At 35.0% G+C, this 21553-nt stretch overlaps 1 protein-coding gene across 1 annotated transcript in view; it reads left to right on the top strand.

Annotated features, from left to right (window-relative positions):
• AHR (aryl hydrocarbon receptor) overlaps nucleotides 1-21067 on the top strand; it is a 50338-nt gene extending 29271 nt beyond the window's left edge. Inside the window, exons 4-11 of the mRNA XM_046021042.1 lie at nucleotides 1581-1670; nucleotides 3955-4078; nucleotides 4793-4923; nucleotides 6775-6977; nucleotides 7721-7830; nucleotides 8466-8607; nucleotides 15068-16307; nucleotides 18590-21067. Coding sequence (XP_045876998.1) covers nucleotides 1581-1670; nucleotides 3955-4078; nucleotides 4793-4923; nucleotides 6775-6977; nucleotides 7721-7830; nucleotides 8466-8607; nucleotides 15068-16307; nucleotides 18590-18733 — 2184 coding nt within the window. The 3' untranslated portion in view covers nucleotides 18734-21067. The remainder of the gene's footprint in view (nucleotides 1-1580; nucleotides 1671-3954; nucleotides 4079-4792; nucleotides 4924-6774; nucleotides 6978-7720; nucleotides 7831-8465; nucleotides 8608-15067; nucleotides 16308-18589) is intronic.
• Nucleotides 21068-21553: the final 486 nt, after the last annotated feature.

Raw genomic sequence — 21553 nt, 5'->3', positions numbered from 1 at the left:
ATATTATGTGATTTGCTAGGACCATGGTTGGCTGGATCTCTTCTGGAAGAGATGATCAAAAACACTGTAGACATATGAAAATGGCATATTTCATTGCATGCAGTTGCTGAAATGACTTCTAACTTCATACTTTCAACACGTGATTATCAACTGAGTATCCCTGATACTTAGAGAATGTTTCTAGAGATACAGTATACCACTTGCATTAAACTTTAAATGACATATCATTTCCTTTAGTTTTAACAGAGGAGGTACATGAAGAAAATGTTAGAGTTTTATTAAGAACTTTAAATATTTTAAAGCTTAGCTTAAATTTATTGCTATTATATAAAGAATAAAAATGAAAATAAAAAGACTTTTGTATCTTTCCATTATCCATTATTTATTTTAGTCATTTTCATTTATTTAACCATGTTCTGCCCAGTGCTGTTTACTGCTGTACCTAGCAGAATCCACAGCTTCATTTTTGAGTTAACAGCAGCTGAAACTGTAAATAACACTATCAGTTGCAGTTTATTTCTCTTATATTAAATAGTAAGTGAGCCTCATCATGACATTCAGCTAAGTAGGGCAGATCATTTTGACTAAGACTAAAGAATGATGATCTCTTTAATATGTAATGACCATATTCTTTCTGTTCATTTACTAATAATTCAATATAAGTAATAACCTTGTTCCATATGGTATTTAAGATCATTTGAGATATACATAAAATTGGTATATGTATATTCTTTTTAAAGGCTTTTTGGTTAATTTCTGACAATTAACATTTATCTAAAAGTGTGCAGTATTGTACCTTAAATTATCTTTGTGCTTTCTGGCATGATGAGCTTATAGGAAAGTACTAAATTCATTTGACTATTTGAACAAGAATCACACTTTACAAAATAAAATGCAGGGACGCCTGGGTGGCTCAGTCGTTAAGCATCTGCCTTCCGCTCAGGTTATGATCCCAGGGCCCTGGGATGGAGCCCCGCATCGGGCTCCCTGCTTTGTGGGAGGCCTGCTTCTCCTTCTCCCACTCCCCCTGCTTGTGTTCCCTGTCTTGCTCTCTCTCTGTCAAATAGATAAATAAAATTTAAAATTAATAATAAAATAAAATGCATACAATCGGTGGATACTCTTCTCTACAAAGAAGATATTTTCAGAAGGAAAAAATACAAAAATGGGTGTAACTGTTACTGCCAACTGAAATTTAAGACAATTTCATTGTGAAGGTGTTAATTAATAAACACTTGAGTTTCCGGTGGGTGCTACCACCAATCATCCTGGGGGGACTCCCCAAGTACTACATTTATAACTGCTGAAAATCCAGGGCTGGAGGAAAAAGAAACCAATTTTTTATTGAAGTTACTGTAATTGAGCATGAAGTTGAGCTGTAAGCTTTTCCTTATCTAAATCAAAAGGTATGAATAGATTCCTCTCATTCCACAGTCTGTGTTTATGAGATGTAATCATTTTAACCATTTCAAAGAGAAGAGTTTAGCAGTAAGAATAATAGCCTTAACTGAAGTCAGTATTTATGAGTGACAATATTGTTATTTAGTCACATCACTAATTTTACATTTTTTTCCTTGTAGGCTCTCAGTGGCTTTGTGCTGGTTGTAACCACAGATGCTTTGGTCTTCTATGCTTCTTCTACCATACAAGATTACTTAGGGTTTCAGCAGGTAAGCATATTTTTCTCAAGCCATGTGAAAAAAATTTCTTCCAGAAAATTAACTCTCCCTTTTATGTATCATATGTTTTATAGATATAAATGATAATTTGGATATATGAAATATCAATTAAAATATGCTGTAGAATAAAATTATATATTTGTAGCTGATAATTTTTATATTATTAATAATTTTCTTAAATATTTATAAGATTCATGGATATTGTGTTTCATATATATAAGAAACTTTCATGTTAGGGGCAGGTAGGCTCTGGATGGGCGGGGCAGGGAGGAAGACTGGCAGACAAGAGAATATTTGCTGTCACACTGGTTATGGATACCAGAGGGCATGTGGCATCAATGAAATGAGTGAGGTCATATGTAAAGGTGCAGGTAAAAATATCATGGCTCATATCTTTCATTCTGACTTAAGCTGATGAGGGACGCTTTCCTGAAGGAAATGGTATTTAAGCTCACCTAAAGAAAGCATAAGATTCAGACGGGTAGACAGTTGTAAAGGGAACAACAGGAAAGAAAGGATGTAAGTACTGTAAACAGTAGACACCTTGAAGAGATGAACGTGTTTGGTTTGTTTAATGTTATTGAATAAATGGTGCATATATGGAGTGGTAAGGTATGTGTCATATTTAAAGGACAAGAACATCTAATCTGAGAACAGTTTTTTTAAGTACACCTGAATGCTAGCTATTCTTATGTATCAGTTATTTCTTAGATTCTAACGTGTGTAAGACTTACTTGAAGAACTTCATATAAAACTCTAAAATCTTTGGGCCTCCCTTCCAGATATTCTGATTTGGTAGGTCAGACAAGGTATTTCTGACAAGCTCACAGGTCATGCCAAAGCTGCTGGTTTAAATAGCAGTGTCTGCTCTGATGATATAGTCTGATGTTTATAAACTGTGTGATATACACAGTAGAAACCTCCAAGAGTTTTTGTTAAGGGAAGGTGTGTGCTGCAGTCTGTGTTTTAGATGAGGACTCTGGCAATTGGGTAATGGGTGGCATCGAGATGGTTTAATGCTAAATTAAGTTCATGGGGAGATTTGAGTCTAAATGGCTAAACTAGGTAAATAGTGGAACCTGGCCTGCTACAAAGCCTGACTTCCTGAGAGGCAAGAGGTGGAGGAGGGATTCTGAGCTTGTCAAGGCATAATCCATCACTCTTCTGGAGTCTACCAGAAGTAAAAATTTAATATAAAGAAAATCATTAGAGGACAGTTAAAGAAATGCATAATACTTCTAAGCTTCAGAGAAGTGTAAGATGACTGGATTTTCAGACAAGGTTTTGTGAAAGAAATAGGATTTAGAAGAAGTTAAAAATAGAGCTGCCCTACAACCCAGCAATTGCACTACTGGGTATTTACCCCAAAGATACAAATGTGATCCGAAAGGCCACATGCACCCCAACGTTTATAGCAGCAATGTCCACAGTAGCCAAATGGTGGAAAGAGCCCAGATGTCCACTGACAGATGAATAGATAAAGAAGATGTGGTATATATATATACATACATACATATATATACACAAAGGAATAGTACTCAGCCATCAGAAAGGATGAATACTTAGATTTACATTGACATGGTTGGAACCGAAGCATATCATGCTGTGGGAAATAAGTCAATCAGAGAAAGACATTTTATCATATGTTTTACTCATACATGGAACATAAGAAACAGTGCAAAGGATCATAAGGGAAGGGAGGAAAAACTGAATGGGAAGTCATCAGAGAGGGAGACAAACCATGAGAAACTCTCTTAATCATAGGGAACAAACAGGGTTGCTGGAGGGGAGGTGGGTGGGGGGATGGGGTAACTGGATGATGAACATTAAGGAGGGCACATGGTGTGATGAGCACTGGGTGTTGTATGCATGTGATAAATTATTAAACTCTACATCTGAAACTAATGATGTACTCTATGTTAATTGAATTTAAATTTTAAAAATAGATATTTTTTAATATATATATTTTATCAATAAATGGATAAAAAATGAGAAGTTAATGTGTTGCAAGTAAGGAAAAAGGAGGTGACCTACTTGACTGAAAAGCATTCAGGTAGGGAAGTGATAGCAGATAACTTTTGGCTGACCAGTCACAGTGCTCCCCTCTCTCTGGCTGTTCCTGTCAGGATGTCTGGAGAGCTTTGTGACCATTTGATGTGCGTTCCTCACCACCGACAAGCACCCAATAATCTAGCTACATTTTGAAATTAATTTAGTAAGCTACATTGTTTTAATCAGTACTTTAAAAAAGTTTCCTGGTATCTTTTTTCTTTAGTCTGATGTCATACATCAGAGCGTATATGAACTTATTCACACTGAAGACCGAGGTGAGTTTCAGCGTCAGCTACACTGGACATTAAACCCTTCACCGTGTACAGACTCTGGACAAAGAATTGATGGTAAGAATGCAAAGGAAAGTGCAGTGATTTTAAAAGATACATTTATTTTTTTTTTAGAGATAGTGTGCCAGTTGGGGGAGAGGCAGAGGGGGAGAGAGAGAGAGTAGACTCCCTGCTGAGCATAGAGCTGGACACAAGGCTTGATCTCACACCCTGAGACCACGACCTGAGCCGAAATCAAGAGCCAGACACTTAACAGGACTGAGTCATGCAGGCGCCCCTCTCAGTAATATATTTTATAAAAATCACTTACACTATTGAGAGAGATTGGAAGAAATGTATAAGGTTGATACTCAGGTATGTATGAATTGTTCTTTCTGTAAAATGGACCAAATACAAAAGCCAACTAGAGTGTGCAAGTATACAAAAACCTTTCTCAGTGCAGTGCTCTTACTTTAATTTTTTATTGAAGTATAACTACCACACATACAATGCTTTTAGAAGTCTCTGAAAGTCTTAAGATAAAAGGCATTGGAAAATATGGATATTGCTGACAATAGAAATAAAAACAAAACTGAATAAAGTTCTATGCAGTAAAAGTGATACTCCATACATTTTGGTTTCTTTTCATTGGCTACTCTTCTGAAAATTCATGATTATTCGTTTTTGTATTCAGAATAGAATCCGGTTTAGAAATTAACACAGATCAGCTATCCAAACACTTGATTATACAGCAAAATGACACATAAATTTATGTTGGTATTATTTCTATAGAGGCTAATGGCCTGCCACAAACAGTAGGCTGTTATACCCCAGACCAGCTTCCTCCAGAAAACTCTTCCTTTATGGAAAGGAGCTTCGTGTGCCGACTAAGATGTCTGCTGGACAATTCATCTGGTTTTCTGGTAAGGTACAAAATCTTACGATACTGGCAATTACTATTAAGTTTCCAAAAGCAAAAAAGGAAACTGAAACCATTTTCTTTGGTTAGATTTGAGTTTGGTTTTTAAAACTCCTTTATAAAATAATTTCATGATGGGGGCGCCTGGGTGGCTCAGTGGGTTAAAGCCTCTGCCTTTCGCTCAGGTCATGATCCCAGGGTCCTGGGATCGAGCCCCGCATCGGGCTCTCTGCTTGGCAGGGAGCCTTCTTCCTCCTCTCTCTCTCTCTGCCTGCCTCTCTCCCTACTTGTGATCTCTATCTGTCAAATAAATAAATAAAATCTTTAAAAAAAAGAAAAAAAAAAGATTAAAATAATTTCATGATGGAAGGCAACTTAGATTATTTTTTTCAGATTTCTAGTATCTTCCGTATCTCAAAATCTCAATCTTTTGGGATGTAGTAAAAAAGACTAAGTGAAATAATGTAGAACCTTGTCTTTTGCCTATTTTTAAGACTTTTTATTGTATAAGACCGAGAAGTCTGTAGCCCTTTTTAGCAGCAGGTGCTTACTCTCTTTGGATTTAGTCCTTGCCAGACAGAAAAATTACCATGGCCTTCTCTACACAGGTGCAGTACCTAGCATCTAGAAAAATGGTTTTCTATTCGTGATTGCAGGATCGCCATACGGTGTAGCTGCTGGCGTGCAGCCTGAACCAAGTCATCAGGGAGCCTCTGCAGCAGGATGCTCGCAGTGGGAGTGGTCTTTGTCTTTAAGACAGTGCTCTCCGCTGGGTACAGGAGAAGACAACAGCAAGCGTGATGCATATTACTTTTGTGAATTATCAGGAATTTGAGATCTATAGTAAAATCTTAAACATTAGCAAACAGTCATTTTGATGATGTGTTTATTTCTGAAGATAATTTGGCTGACCCAAAGGTACAGTTGTGCTTGGAGATAGTTTTCCTAGATCAGTTAATAGATTGTTCTCAGATGGAATTTGTAGCATTGGGTCTTGTCTTCTTTGTGTTGCTATCGTATACTGAGGTCAGAATCATCCCTTAGCCTGGTTAATACACTTTTAAGCAACTAAATGGATCATGTTCCCATTTAAATTATTTTTGTTTCCTTTGTCTTCTAAAAGTGCCCTTTACTGTCAATAGAGTTCTGGTTTCTTGGCGTGATTTTTTTGTTATTCATTGTAGTTTTTTAACAAAATTACCTTTTTATCTCTACATAAAAGTTTGCCATGCGTTATGAAATAGTGAGCTCTGGACTATAGTTTATCTGACTTTGAAAATTAATGTGTACTTGATGACTTTATCACCATTCATTCATTGAACAACGTACTGAATGCCAAGTGTATGCGGACTATGCTAAGTGTAAAGGGCAGGGCAGTCGTGAGCTCAGAAAATGACACAGGTGATTTTGTTATGGCAGTTCCCTTGTCGGCCCTTTTAGGATAGTGTTCGGACTACCTTTGGGGATAGTTATAATGGGCTTCGTGTGGAAAAAGTCATTTATGACAGCCGTTTAGTCAACCTCAGGAACTTCTACAGAATCACCAAGAATACTGGAAATGGCCATGATTGGACCTTTTGAAATGAACAGTTTTTTTTTTTTGTTTTTTTTTTTAAAGATTTTATTTATTTATTTGACAGAGAGAGATCATAAGTAGGCAGAGAGGCAGGCAGAGAGAGTGAGAGGGAAGCAGGCTCCCTGCCAAGCAGAGACCCCGATGTGGGACTCGATCCCAGGACCCTGAGACCATGACCTGAGCCGAAGGCAGCGGCTTAAACCACTGAGCCACCCAGGCGCCCCTGAAATGAACAGTTTTAACGTGTTCATTGTAACAAACTGGTTTTGGTTTTTTAAGGCAATGAATTTCCAAGGGAGGTTAAAGTATCTTCATGGACAGAACAAGAAAGGGAAAGACGGATCGATACTTCCCCCGCAGCTGGCTTTGTTCGCAATAGCGACTCCCCTTCAGCCGCCGTCCATCCTTGAGATCCGGACCAAAAATTTCATCTTTAGAACCAAACACAAACTAGACTTTACGCCTACTGCTTGTGATGCCAAGTAAGTAGAACTCTTGCAGTTGCATTTCACTAAATGTATATTTTGTTGCAGTAAATCTCTCTTAGCATGTATGATGTAGAGTGTAGCTTATAATGTTTGTTTGTTATTATGTGAGCTGTTCTGTCTTACTCTCTCAGTATAGGGTTTTAAAGTAATTTCATCAAGCTCACAGATCATCTTATAATTTTTTACAATACTTGTCACAATTTCTGTATCATAGAGATGATTTGCTTATATTGGTAAGATTCAGTATCCTCATGACTGTTATTGTTGGTTTGTTTTATATTTTTAAAACATACAAACTTTTTAAAAATATATAAACTTTATTTGATTTTTAGCCCTAGAAGTTTAGTAACTTCCAGAAGTTACTATGAAGTGGACTGTGATAGTAGCCTTCATATCATATCAAAAATGTATCATTGTTTTTCTTCTAATACGGGATTACAGACAAGTTCTAAAAATTTTGCCCCTCAAAATGGAGTATAAGCGTTGTCCATCTTTATTAAAGATTTTGTTTTATCTACGTAATCTGTTCTGTTAGATTCATCTTTGACCGTGCTAATTTTCATTTTCTTTATTCAAAAGAAAATCATCTAAAACTGAAATTAGCAGCCATAAACAAAAGAAAGTAGTTACATGAATGAGATTGACTGCTTATACCTGCTAATGTAAAATTCTGAATGTCAAGGAAAACATAGTGCAGAAAATTGCATATAACCAATTTCTTCTATTTTTTTAAACAGAGGAAAACTTGTTTTAGGCTATACTGAAGCAGAGTTGTGCATGAGAGGGTCAGGATACCAATTTGTTCATGCTGCTGATATGCTTTATTGCGCTGAGTACCACATACGGAGTAAGTTGTATTTCCTTAAAAACGTGCCTGAAGACCAGCATACGTTCTTGTACATACTTCAGAGTATTGCATACAGTGTTTCAGGCAACTATTTGAATAAACTTATACTCAGTGTCATACCATTATGATTAATCTGAATTACACTTGTTATTAACTGCTGTACACCTGCCACACAAGAATATATAGTAGCTTAACTACTATGAAAATGACCATTTTATCCAATGTTTTTCTGCATTTTAATAGTATTACTAATTTATAAATCTGCTAGTATATATTAGTATTTTATTACACAGTTTTAAAGCATCAATGACAGAAATGTTCCCTTTTTAAAATGAAAATAATTTTTATCTTTTTATTTTCCCCAAACTGGATACTCTCTCTAGTTTCATGTATTAGCAGAATTTTCTAACCTAATCATCCCTTTAACCTACTGAATAATAAATTTAGTCTGAAATAGAAAAAACAGTTCTTCAGAACTGTTTCCATGCATTTTAATATGTTGTGTTTAAAAGTTGTCAAGACATTTATCATCTTTGGTGATAAATGAAATATATTCAAAAATATGTTAGAGAGGCTTTGTTTCAGAGATTTTCTTTAATATGTTGATTTGGAGTTTGATAATTTTTGTATTTTAGTGATTAAGACTGGAGAGAGTGGCATGATAGTATTCAGGCTTCTTACCAAAGATAATCGATGGGCCTGGGTTCAGTCTAATGCACGCTTAGTGTATAAAAATGGAAGACCGGATTATATCATTGCAACTCAGAGACCTCTAACGTAAGTATGCAGACAGAATGTTTCACATCTTCATTTTATTTTTAATAACACTTTGGTTTATAAATCCTCTTACATGTAAACTTCCAAATAAATTCTATGAGCATTTTCTAGCAAGTGAAAACTGAAAAGATAATCTGTATAGAAAAAAGGCATAATGAAGGACATTGTCAAGATAAAAATGACAAACTTTATATATAGAATTATAGAAATGAACAATGAAAACTCCAGGGTTTTACTCTAGTCTATGAAAGAATGACAAAAAGCTAGTGCCAGGTGAAAAATAAAGAATGCTGTGTCTACTATATGCTTTCTAAGCAAACAGTAGTTTCTAAGTTTCTTACATATTCTGTAAATGAGTGTTTTGTCAAATACCATACTGCAAATATTTTCTCCATTCTAGAGAGCTGATATTTGTATTTGCCTTGAGGTAAGTATCAACATTGATAAATTTTTTGAAAAGGCCATCTTTTCCCTGCTATACTGTATTTTAATTAGGGGATTCTGTCTGTGGTTCTGCTTCTGGGTTCCAGGAGTCTAGTAGTCTTTTTTCAAACCAACAGCACATGGTTTTCATTGCTCTGTCTTTATAATAAATCTTGATCTCTCAGTGTATGCTCTCCATCATGTTTGTTGAGGATTTTTTATTGTTCTCCTTCAGATTGTCCTCTCTGTTCTTTACCCTTTTTATTTCCATATATATTTTAGAAATCAGTTGTCACTTTTCACCAGAGTATCTGTTGAGATTTTGAATGGAATTACATTAAAACTATAGCTTATTTTGGGAGAGTTAACAGCTTGATAATATTTTTCCAACCTGTGAAGGTGGTGAATGTATGTATGTATATAGGCATATGGGCACATGAGTATGTACCTATCTTTGTTTCAGTAATGGGTTATATTTTTCCTACCTGAGTCTTACATATTTTTCTTAATTTTACTTCTAGATATTTGGTCTCGTGATAGTATTCAAATGCTCTATGTGTATAACAATTCCTAATTGTTGATTTTTTTAAATATTGGCTTGTATTCAGTGACCTTCGTAAAATCCACTTTTTCTCCTAATATGTCTGGATTATTCCAGATTTTCTAACACATACCATGTATGTAATTTTTTTCTTTTTAATCTTCAGACATTCATTATTTCTTAAAATTCCTTTATTGCACTGGTTAGGCCCTTAGTAAAATGTAAAAGAAATAATGATACCAGGTTTCATTTTTGTCTTCTTCCAAGCCTAAGAGAGAAACCCTTTAATATTTTACTGTTGAGGATGATGTGTGTGGCCATGTTTTCTTTTGCTATTTATACATACATATATTTTTTTAATTTAAAAGTTTTCCTTCTCTCAAGTTTACTAATATTATCATCATGAAAGAGTATTGAATTTTGTCAAATACTTCCTCTGGATTCATTGTCATGTCATGATTTTTCTCTTTTGTACTCTGTTTTCTTTTTACTTAAGACCTATAGTGATTAGGAAACATTTCCTGATACTAGAAATTTGTGCTTTCTCTCTCAGTATTGCTAGAAGGCCACTGTTTTTTGTCTTCTCAAGGATCCAAATTTGTTGATTTTTCCTATTTTATGTTTGTTTTTTTACTTCATTTAGGTCTTCTTATTTCCTTCTTTCTCCTCTCTTTGGATCTAATTTGCTAATTTTCCAACCTTTTCTTTAAGGTATTGATTTCCCTTTAAGTTACAACTTGAACTATAGTCTTAATGTTTTGATAGGTCTTGTTTTTTCTATTCATGATTTGTTTAGAAATATGGAGTGGTATGTACTTTATACGTTGGGGATTTTCTAGTCTTTTTGTTACTGAATTTTAGGCGAATTTCACTGAAGTTAGAAAACATTCTCTGATTTCATTTCCTTGAACTCTGTGGTAGCTTATTTATGATCTAACATATGGTCATTGTTGGTAAAAATCCCATGTGCTTTCATTAAGAATATTTGTTCTATTCCATGTATGGTGTTCTTCATATATCAGTGGTCTAGTTTGTGCTGTTCATATTTTTATTATTTGAGTTTTGTATTTGCTTGTTCTGTTAGTTATTAGTTATTAAGAAGTTATTTGTTGCGTTTTCTCATTACTAACTAGGCAGGACGTCTTTTTATATCTTTCTGGGGCATTTCCTTCCATGAATTTTCAGTTCCAAGCATTTGCCTGTTTTCTACTAGGTGGTTTGACTCTCTCTTGGATGTCATTGGAGCTGTTTACTTAATAATATGGATATTAAATTGTATATATTTATATACACACTATAGTATAAATATATGAAATTATAAATATGTCATATTTTCTCCATGCCTTGAACTTGGTTTATGAATTCTTTTGCCATGCAAGATTTTTAATTTTTAGGTCAGTTACATCGCTATTTTCCTTTAGAGAGTCCACTAAGTTTTTTACTTAGATATGACTCTGCCCACTCAGATTTCTAAAAATTTAAGTATAATTAACATGCAATGTTAGTTTCAGGTGTGCAACATAGTGATTCAACAATCTTATATATTGTGCAATGCTCACTGTAAGTGTACTTACGACCTGACAGCATATAAGGTTATTACAGTATTATTGGCTCTATTCCCCATGTTGTACTTTTCATCCCCATGATTTATTATACCTGGGAGTTTATACCTCTTAATCCCATTCATCTGTTTCACCCATCCTCCTACCTCGTTCCTTCTGACAACCAGTTTATTCTCTGTATTTGAGACTGTATGTGTTTGTATGTGTTAATTTTGTTTTCTAGACTCCACATAAGTGAAATCATGCATTTGTCTTTCTCTGACTTATTTCGCTTAACATAATACCCTCTAGGTCCACCCATGTTTTCACAAATGATAAGAGTTCATTCTTTTTTAAGGCCGAGCACTATACTGTATCTTCTGTGTCCTTTCATGTAGTGATGCACACTAGGTTGCTTCCATAATTCAGTTATTATAAATAATCCTGCAGCAAACATAGGGTTGCATTTATCTTTTCGAATTAGTGTTTTCATTTTCTTTCGGTAAATACCCAGCAGTGGAATTACTGAATTGTATGGTATTTCTGTTTTTAATTTTTTGAGGAACCTCCACACTGTTTTCCACAGTGGCTGTACCAATTTACAGTCCCATCTACAGTACACAAGGGTTCCCTTTTCTCCACATCCTCAACACTTGTTACTTCTGGTATTGCTGATCTTAGCCATTCTGACAGATGTGAAGTGATATGGTATGGTAGTTTTGATTTGCATCTCCCTGATGATGTTATGTTGATAATCTTTTCATGTGTCTGTTAGCCATCTGTAGGTTTTCCTTAGAAAAATGTCTCTTTACCTCCTCTTTTTAATCAGATTGTTTTTGATGCTGAGTCGCACGAATTCTTTGTATATTTTGGATATTAACCCCTTATTGGATATATCATTTGCAGGTATTGACTCAAATTCAGTAGGCTGCCTTTTTCTTTTGTTGGTGGTTTTCTTCACTGTGCACAAGTTTTGTTTTGTTTTGGTATAGTCCAAATTGTTCATTTTTGCATTTGTTTTCTAATTTCTTGTACTAATCTCTTACAATCATAGGTATTTCTGTACTGTCTGCTGTGTATTTCTGACTTTTTTTTTTCTTGTTCCTGGCTAAAGGCTTATCAATTTTATCTTTTCAGAAAACCAGCTCTTGGTTTCATTAATCCTTTTTATTATTTTTATAATCTCTCTTTCATATGTATTCTCTGATCTTTATTAATTTCCTTTCTTCTACTAACTTGGGTTCCATCTGTTCTTTTTCTAGTTGCTTTAAGTGAAAGGTTTTCTTGAGATAGGCCTATATCGGCATAAACTTCTTAGAACTACTTTTGCTAAGTCCCACCATTGTGTTTCCATTTTCATTTGTCTGTGGATTATTTACTTTTTCCTTTTGTTTTCTTGGTTGACCCACTAGTTGTTTAATAAAATGGAGTTTAGCCTCCATGTGTGATTTTTCTAGTTTTTTCACTTATAACTGATTTCTAGATTCATAAAAAAAATGCTTGATTTCTGTCTTAAATTTATTAAGTCTTCCTTTGTGATCTAACATGAACTTGGAGAAAGTTTCATGTGTGTATTTTGCTTCTTTTGGATGGAATGCTGTGTGTATATAAGAAGTCCATCTGGTCTAAGGTATCATACAAAGCCAGAGTTTCCTCATTGATTTTCTGATGATCTAGCCACTGATATAAGTACAGTGCTAAAGCCCCACTATTTTATTACTGACAATTTTTCCTTTTAAGTCTATTAATATTTACTTTATATATTTTAGTGCTCTTATGCTAGGTATGTAGATGATTACAATTATTGTATCTTTGGATTGATCCCTTTATCATTATGTAATGCCCTTATGTCTTGCTCTAGTCTTTGTTTTAAAATCTATTTTGTCTGATAAGTATTGTTACCCATCCCCCCTTTTTTCCCTTTCATTTGCATGGAGTATTTTTTTTTCCATCCCTTCACTTTTTTTTTTTCATTTTTTTTAATATATTTATTTTTTTCAGCGTAACAGTGTTCATTGTTTTTGCACAACACCCAGTGTTCCATGCAGTACATGCCCTCCCTATTACCCACTACCTGGTTCCCCCGCCCCTTCAAAACCCTCAGGTTGTTTTTCAGAGTCCATAGTCTCTTATGGTTCACCTCCCCTTCCAATTTTTTTTTTTTTTATAAACATATAATGTATTTTTATCCCCAGGGGTACAGGTCTGTGAATCACCAGGTTTACATCCCTTCACTTTTAATCTGACTTTGTGTTTGGTCTGAAGCTAATCTCTTGTAGGCAGCATATTGAAGGATTTTTTTTTTAATCCCTTCAGTCACCAATCTTTTGAGTGGAGCATTTAGGCCATTCTGTTATCAATAGGGATGTACTTCCATTTGTTCATTTTTTTTCTTATTGTTTCTGTAGTTGTTCCCTCTTATTTTCTTGCTCTCTTCCCTTGTGATTGATACTTTCTTTAGTGTTATGCTTGGATTCCTTTCTCTTTTTGTGTGTGTACGTATCTAGTACACATTTTTAGTTTGTGAGGACCTTCAGATTCACATATAACTTCTCAAGTATATACCAGTCTATATGAAGTTTGAACATGTCATATAAGCACTGTTTTTCCTACCCCTCCCATTCTTCCATCTTTTGCAGTTCCCTAATTTTATAGATAATTGATTTTACCACTTTTGTCTTTTAACAATCATAAGGTTAAATCAATAATTTACAAATGATTGATTGATCAACCTCTACTATAGGTTTCTCAGTGAAATTTTTTCCTTGCAAAATTTTCTTCTGGTTATGCTTCATTCTTTTTTGCTTAAAGCACTCCCTTTAACGTTTCTTGTAAGGCTTGCTTAGTCATGATGAATTCTCTAACTTTTGTTTGGGAAATTCTTCCTCTCTCCTTCAATTCTGAGTGATAACCTTGTTGGGTATTCTTGCTTATAGGTTTTTTTTTCTTTTCAACATTTTGAATATCTCATGATGCTCCCTTCTGGCCTGCAAAATTGGTGCTGAAAAAGCAGCTGACAGCCTTTATGGGGTTTCCTTTGTATATAAGTAGCTGCTACTACTCTTGCTGCTTTTAACTTTGAAAGGGCTTGGTGTGGAGCTCCTTGTTTTTGAGACTCTCCTTGATACCTGTTTCCTTCCCCAGCTTAAGGAATTTTTCAGCTATTATTTCTTCACGTATGTTCTCTGCCCCTTTCCTCTCTCTCTTCTACTGGTATCCCTATACTGTGAACATTCGTGTGCTTGATGTGGTCACAGAAGGCCCTTAACTCATCCTCTTTTTCTTTTTGCTGTTCGACTTGGATGCTTTCCATTGCCCTGTCTTCCAGGCCAGTGATCTATTCTTTTGCATCTCCTACTATGTTGCTGATCTCGCTTATTTTTCATTTTAGTTATTGTATTCAACTCTTACGTCTTGGTGAACTTCTCACTGAGTTTGTCCATTCTCCCAATTACACAGAAGTCTTTATCAGACTATTTACTTTGTTACTGCTTTTGCCCTACTCTAGGTAAAACAGCTCCTCTCCCAATCATGAAGGAGTAACCTGTAGGAACCTCTCCTGTGTAGATTGCATGGCTCCGGCACCTTTCACGGAGTGACTGCTGCTGTAGTGGGGCAGAATCCTGAATTGCTCTGCACAGGGGTGGTTAATTCTTAGTTTATTTTTATATTTGGATCTTTATTCCACTCAATTTATTTTTGCTGCAGGATGTCAGGGATGAACACTTGAGTGTGGAAATAATGACTGTACTAAGTTTTGGGGCAAATTCTCATTCACTTCAATTTGTCTAAAAAGTTTTATAGCACTGGTCATTAGGAAAAATGTATGTCAATATTAAGTTCATGCTCCCTACTATCAAACTCAATTAGAGTGGATTTTGCTTACTGTTTTTCTTTTAAATTTTTTATGTTAACTCTTCCTAATATATACCAATTTCTTTATACCCAATTTTAGAGAGGAAGAAGGAACAGAACATTTACGAAAGCGAAATACAAAGTTGCCTTTTATGTTTACTACTGGAGAAGCTGTGTTATATGAGATAACCAGCCCTTTCCCTTCTATGATGAATCCCTTACCAATAAGGACTAAAAATGGTACAAGTGGTGGAGATTCTGCTACCAAATCAACTCTCAGTAAGGACTCTCTCAATCCCAGTTCCCTCCTGGCTGCCATCATGCAACAGGATGAGTCCATCTATCTCTATCCTGCCTCAAGTAGCACACCGTTCGAACAAAATCTTTTTAATGAACCTGTGAATGAATGCAGTAATTGGCAAGACACTGTCACACCAATGGGAAGTGATAGTATCCTGAAGCATGAGGAAATAGGTCATCCTCAAGAAATAAACCCAACACTCTGTGGAGGTCAGTCAGGGCTCTTTCCAGACAACAGAAATAGTGACTTGTACAGCATTATGAAACAGCTAGGCATTGATTTTGAAGATATCAAACACATGCAACAGAATGAGGAATTTTTCAGAAGTGACTTGTCAGTTGAGGATGACTTTAGAGATATTGACATAACGGATGAAATCCTGACATATGTCCAAGATTCTTTAAGTAAACCTACCTTCGGGTGCTCGGATTACCAGCAGCAGCAGTCCGGGGCACTGAACTCGAGCTGTATGGTGCAAGAGCACCTGCGGCTGGAACAGCAGCAGCAGCTTCAGCCCCACCAAAGCCACAGAGCAGTGGAGCAGCAGCAACTCTGTCAGAAAATGAAGCACATGCAAGTGAACGGCATGTTTGCCCAGTGGAGCTCTAACCCGCCCGTGCCTTTGAGTTGTCCTCAGCAAGACCTACAACAGTATAATGTCTTTCCGGACTTAACTGGGACCAGTCAAGAAATTCCCTACAAACCTGAGATCGATCCTGGGCCATACACACAGAACTTGATTCCCTGTCATCAGTCTGTGTTACCACAGCATTCCAAGGCGACACAGTTAGACTTCCCCATAGGGAATTTTGACCCATCCCCATACCCTACTACTAATTTAGAAGATCTTGTCACATGTTTACAAGTTCCTGAAAACCAAACACATGGACTAAATCCAGAGTCAACCATAGTAAGTCCTCGGTCCTGTTATGCCGGGGCCATGTCCCTGTACCAGTGCCAGCCAGAACCGCAGCCCAGCCACGGGGCTCATATGCCCTACAACCCAGCAATGCCGGCTCCACAGGCATTTTTAAACAAGGTAAGGGTTTTAGCAGACTCTGAATAAACCCTTTCTGGGATTCTTCTCACATTAGAAATACACATGAATTATAAGCTTTTTATGTCTGTGACTACTTTTTTATAAGCCAGGACTTTTCCAGTATTGCTATGTTACTAATACTAATAGATTTTTTTTTTAACCTGAATTATAAAGGAGAAACAAGTCAAGGGCTAAGGCAACATGAATATGTCATAAGTTACCAGGTGAAGTTAGTGAAAAGCTTTTTGTTTAGGATCCTTGGGTTTCTCTCCTTTTTATGTCCTTTAAAAATTCAGAATTCAAAAATATATTTGCATTTTTTAAAGTAATTTCTTTAGGGGCACTTGGGTGACTCCAGCTCAGTTACATACTCGACTGACTGAGCCACCCAGACACCCCTGTATTTTTTTTTAAGTGTCATTAAACTCTACCGGCAACCACACTTTAAAAGTAATCACTTTAAAAAAAAAAAAGTTAACAATGATGATAGCTGCTCTCTATGGCTCCCTGGGAATGTAGGTTTACATTCATGCTTTTCCGTTAGAAAATACTTAGTTCATTTTAAAGTTTAAGTAGGCTTCTGAAGAAAATCCTGATCCAAATTAAGTTCACTGGTCTCTATTTACTATGTATTAAAGTTATAGATTAGCAACTAAGATTCAAGTTCATATTTGTAATCATTTTTTTATGACATCTTTCAGACATTTGGTCTGTAGATGAGCTTTGTAGTAGGAAAGAGCAGTGGAAGTTTTTCCTCTGATACATGTCCAGTATATCCTTCTTCCCAACATCCTTCAATTATCTCAAAATTTAGTTTTCGGTTATAGTCTACCTCACAACCTTGCTGTGATGTGGCATAGGTGGGTAACTTGAGTAAACTGTTGACAAGCTGATCATTGAGTTTAATTTTTAATCATAGTTTAAAATTTCATTACCACAGGTTCTTCATTTTCTCCCTCCACTTTGTATTACTCCTGGGTGGCTCAGTGGGTTAAAGCCTCTGCCTTCAGCTCAGGTCATGATCCCAGGGTCCTGGGATTTGAGCCCCGCATCAGGCTCTCTGCTCGGCAGGGAGCCTGCTTCTGCCTCTCTACCTACTTGTGATCTCTGTTAAATAAATAAAATCTTTAAAAAAAAAAATACTTCTTGATGAATAGTAAGGTAATAGGAAATCTCTGGACCTGTATATTCCCCAGAGAAGTTTTAAACTTCCATATGTGGTTCACATTATGTTTCTATTGGACAGCACTTCTTATGACAACATATTTAAAGAGAATTGCTGACTTGCATCATGTTATGATTGATAAGAGTCATTTATTCAAAGCTTACCATTCTCTGAACAGTAGTGCCTTCCATTTGAAGACACCACATGGCTACCATTCATTGAAGACCTAGATTATGTGACTTTTACTATATATTTAATATATGTTCTGGAGAACATTTTAAGTCTAATGTTAACATCAAGTCTAACATTACGTAGGCTTTATTTGAAGCAACTGAAGGTACGATTTCAACCTATTTGAAAGTTTCCACAACTTTCATGATATACTAAAATACAAAGGTTCTAGAATACAAAGGTTCTAGAATCTATAAAGTCCTACTGAACTCTTACCCCCACCAGCCCAAGAACATTACAGACTAATTAGACTAATTTTATTGTAAGAGGATGAGAGCGGGAACTTTATTTGGTAACTTAATCTGTAATTAGGACCATTTTAATAGTACTTGTTAAAAGCATATAACAAAAAATTGGTTTCAGAAATCCTACCCCTTTCTATAATATTTTAGGAATATTAAGACACCTCCATCAGAACTGACCTCTTAACGGGAAAGTCCTAGTTCCTTAATTTTGAATGCAGTTCATTCATTGGTAACCAGAACTTGACTGTGATGAAAGCTGGGTAAAGCAAACCTATTTATAACAGAAAAATATAACTGTGAGTCATAGCTGGTATTCTCTGATCCGTCAGTTCCTATCCAAACCAAAGGCAGTATGTTCATCAAATACTCTTCTAATGTATGGAATGCCACATCTGAGCTGAGACCAGTGTATCACACATCTGTACCATCTAATGGAGAAGCCAAAGGTTATAAATGTAACACCTAGTATGGGCTCAGTCAGTCTTCACGGAATGACTTAAAATGTAGCAATGCTAAAGAATTTGAAGTTTAACAGTATGCAAGGCAATTATTTTAAAAATGCATTTCAGTGTACCATTTAGTGACTTAAGATGCTTGAAAGATCTAGTCTAATTGATTGCATTGCTATTTTTGTTTTGCAGTTTCAGAATGGAGTTTTAAGTGAAACCTACCCAGCTGAATTAAGTAATATGAACAACACTCAGACTCCCACACATCTTCAGCCCCTTCATCACCCATCACAAGCCAGACCTTTCCCTGATTTGACATCCAGTGGATTCCTGTAATTGCAAGTCCATTTTAAGCACCCTGGTTTTTAGATGAGTTTGCAGAAGATTACAGAATAATAAAACTGTCAGTGTTGGTCATCAGCAGTTTACATGGAGACATTGTGTGCTGTTCATGCTCTTTTTCCAAATCAACCTTCAATGTTTTTAAGAGTTAAAAAAAATTATTAAAAATACATATCCTATAGTCATTAAAATAGAAAGTGTGCTGCCACAGAGGCTGAGATTCCATCTCTATGTCACATGATTCGGAGTACCAGAGAATATACAGAACTTACTTAGGGGAACTGTAGGACACTTTTTTTTTTAAAGTATTTCATTTTTTTCTTCTGAAAATTTCCAAGTTTTCAACTTCTAAGTTGTCAATACACCAAATACAAAATTAAACTCTAGCTTCAGCTTGTATCTCAGATATTAAAGTGGTTTGGTGCTCTTATAAAAGATAACCTCAGTGCTTCCCTCCTTCATTGTTAATGTAAGTGCCTCACAATTTTTTATACCTGTAACACTGTAGGATGTACATTTGATAGAAAATATACTTTTTTAAATAACATTCTGCACACAAATATTATTTGTATTTCTTAAATTCAGTCATTTTTATTCAAGCGTGTTTTAACTGCACTACTTACCCACTTTCTTCAGGAAAAGGGCAAATAGTGATTAAAAAGGTATTTATTCTATAATCTACTTACTTCCAGACTCTAAATGTTGCTCTGTGCCTTATGTTGAAAAATTTTGGAAGTCAAATGTGTTTCCGAATTATAAACATTAAGACCGCAGCACTAAAATTTCAACAGTGTTTTCAGGAGAAAGAGAGATACTACCGTTTACCTTTACTAAAATCTCCATGATCGTTGAATGTTGCAATGTGGAAAATCTGCTTGAATGCAACAGTGTTTATTAACTTGCAATGAGGTGAAGTAGCTTTATTTCTAGCTCTTTAATCCCCATTTCAATGTGTATAAATTCTTTAAAAGCTATTTTAGATCTAGAATGAGCTTTAAAGTATAGTATATTGACTTTATAAATTTCACTTCTTAGTACAGTGGAAACTGTTTTTCTCATATTTGAGGAGTGTTAAGATTGAATATAGCAATGTTTGATGCAAAGTATTGTTATGAGTGAAATGAATGGTGCATTTATAGTTTATAATGAACAAAATTATTTGTAAAATATTTTCAGGCATTCATTTAAAAAGTCTATACCATATATATGCACCTAATTTGGGTCTTACATGTTTTATCAGTGTGTCTTTTTAAGAAATCATATAATGAATTTTACTTCGGTATTAAGACAACCATGCAGTTGTCTAAACTTCAAACATGTTGTTTACATGATATAATGACCTTTATTATCAGTAAGGCAAATTAATCACCTGACTAACTTTACCGTCCTCAGGTAATTTTTTTAAAATACCCTTTTATTTAAATGTGACACCTGAAGGGCAGACACAGATTGCATGTATAATATAAAAACATTATGGAATCTCAAGCTGAGATGTAGTATTAAAATATAATATTTTTTGTTTTTAGTAAATTAATGTATATAAAAGTGGCTTCAGATGAAATATGTCAGTTCTATGCATTTTCAGTCAAAATTTTCAATCTGTAGAATCAATTTAAATGTTAAAAAAAACAAATTATCTAAAACATTTCATAATTTGTTTTCAGCATGAGGTATCATTAAAGATTTAGACCAGGGTCTGCATTAATATTCCATTTTTTTTTACATTTAAGCTTTTCATTAAGAGTCTTCATGTAACCATTTTTGTTAGTCTTTTCCACATGTTATTGGTTGAATTATTTAGCAGAAAAATAGGCTTATTTTAAATTGTGAATAGAATAACAGTTATGCACTTAAACGGTTATAAAATTTAAAGCAATAGTGTATATTTTTATCATATAAAATGACTAAAATGTATCTAATAAAATCACATTAAACCAAGTACACTTTTGTCTATATCGCTAAGTGCCAAACAAAGGATGTTCTGTGTGTACCCGCTCTAACAAGGGATTCGTTTCTACATGATGTGCACTTCGGAGGATATGGATGTGTCTAACTTGAACTTCTCCTATACCAGATTGTTCTTACAGTATCTCAACATTTGCCAGTGTTCCAGTGTATTAGGAAGCTTTCAATCATTACTATGCACCAACTCATGTTTCTCAGTATTACCAAATTCTGTGTAGATGTTTTCATAGTTTTTCTCTTTTCTTCAAAATGTTACTGCTTACCTATGTCATGCATACGTTTTTGTTTAAAATATGATTTATAACATCCTTATTAAACAAAATTGTATACAATAATATATGGTAATAAAATAATCACTAAGTATACATAGTATGTTTTAATGTAAATTCTTTCTGGTCCATATAGAGGAAATGAGCATATTTAGTTAGAGTATCATAACTATGTTAGCTGAAGGCAATCTACAATATTTAAGGATACATTAAACAATAATTTATGAACTTATTAGGTTCTGCCCCTGGATATTTTAGCCTTCACCTGAATTTATATTTTTTATAAATCACTCTTCAAATAACTTCATAGATTAAAGTGCTTCTGAAATAGAATGTTCTTTTAAATCTTGTATTAGTGTTGTGGATATAGTGATATATCTCAAATTTTAAAATTCCATTTTCATATTTTAAGAATATTTGACAGATTTTTTTTTTAAACATTTATTTGACAGAGACAGATCACAAGTAGATAGAGAGGCAGGCAGAGAGAGAGAGAGAGGGAAGCAGGCTCCCTGCTGAGCAGAGAGCCCTATGTGGGACTTGATCCCAGGACCCCGAGATCATGACCTGAGCCGAAGGC

Source organism: Meles meles, chromosome 10, assembly GCF_922984935.1.
Source record: "Meles meles chromosome 10, mMelMel3.1 paternal haplotype, whole genome shotgun sequence".
NCBI classification, from domain to species: Eukaryota; Metazoa; Chordata; class Mammalia; order Carnivora; family Mustelidae; genus Meles; species Meles meles.
This window is presented reverse-complemented; position numbering and strand designations above follow the sequence as displayed.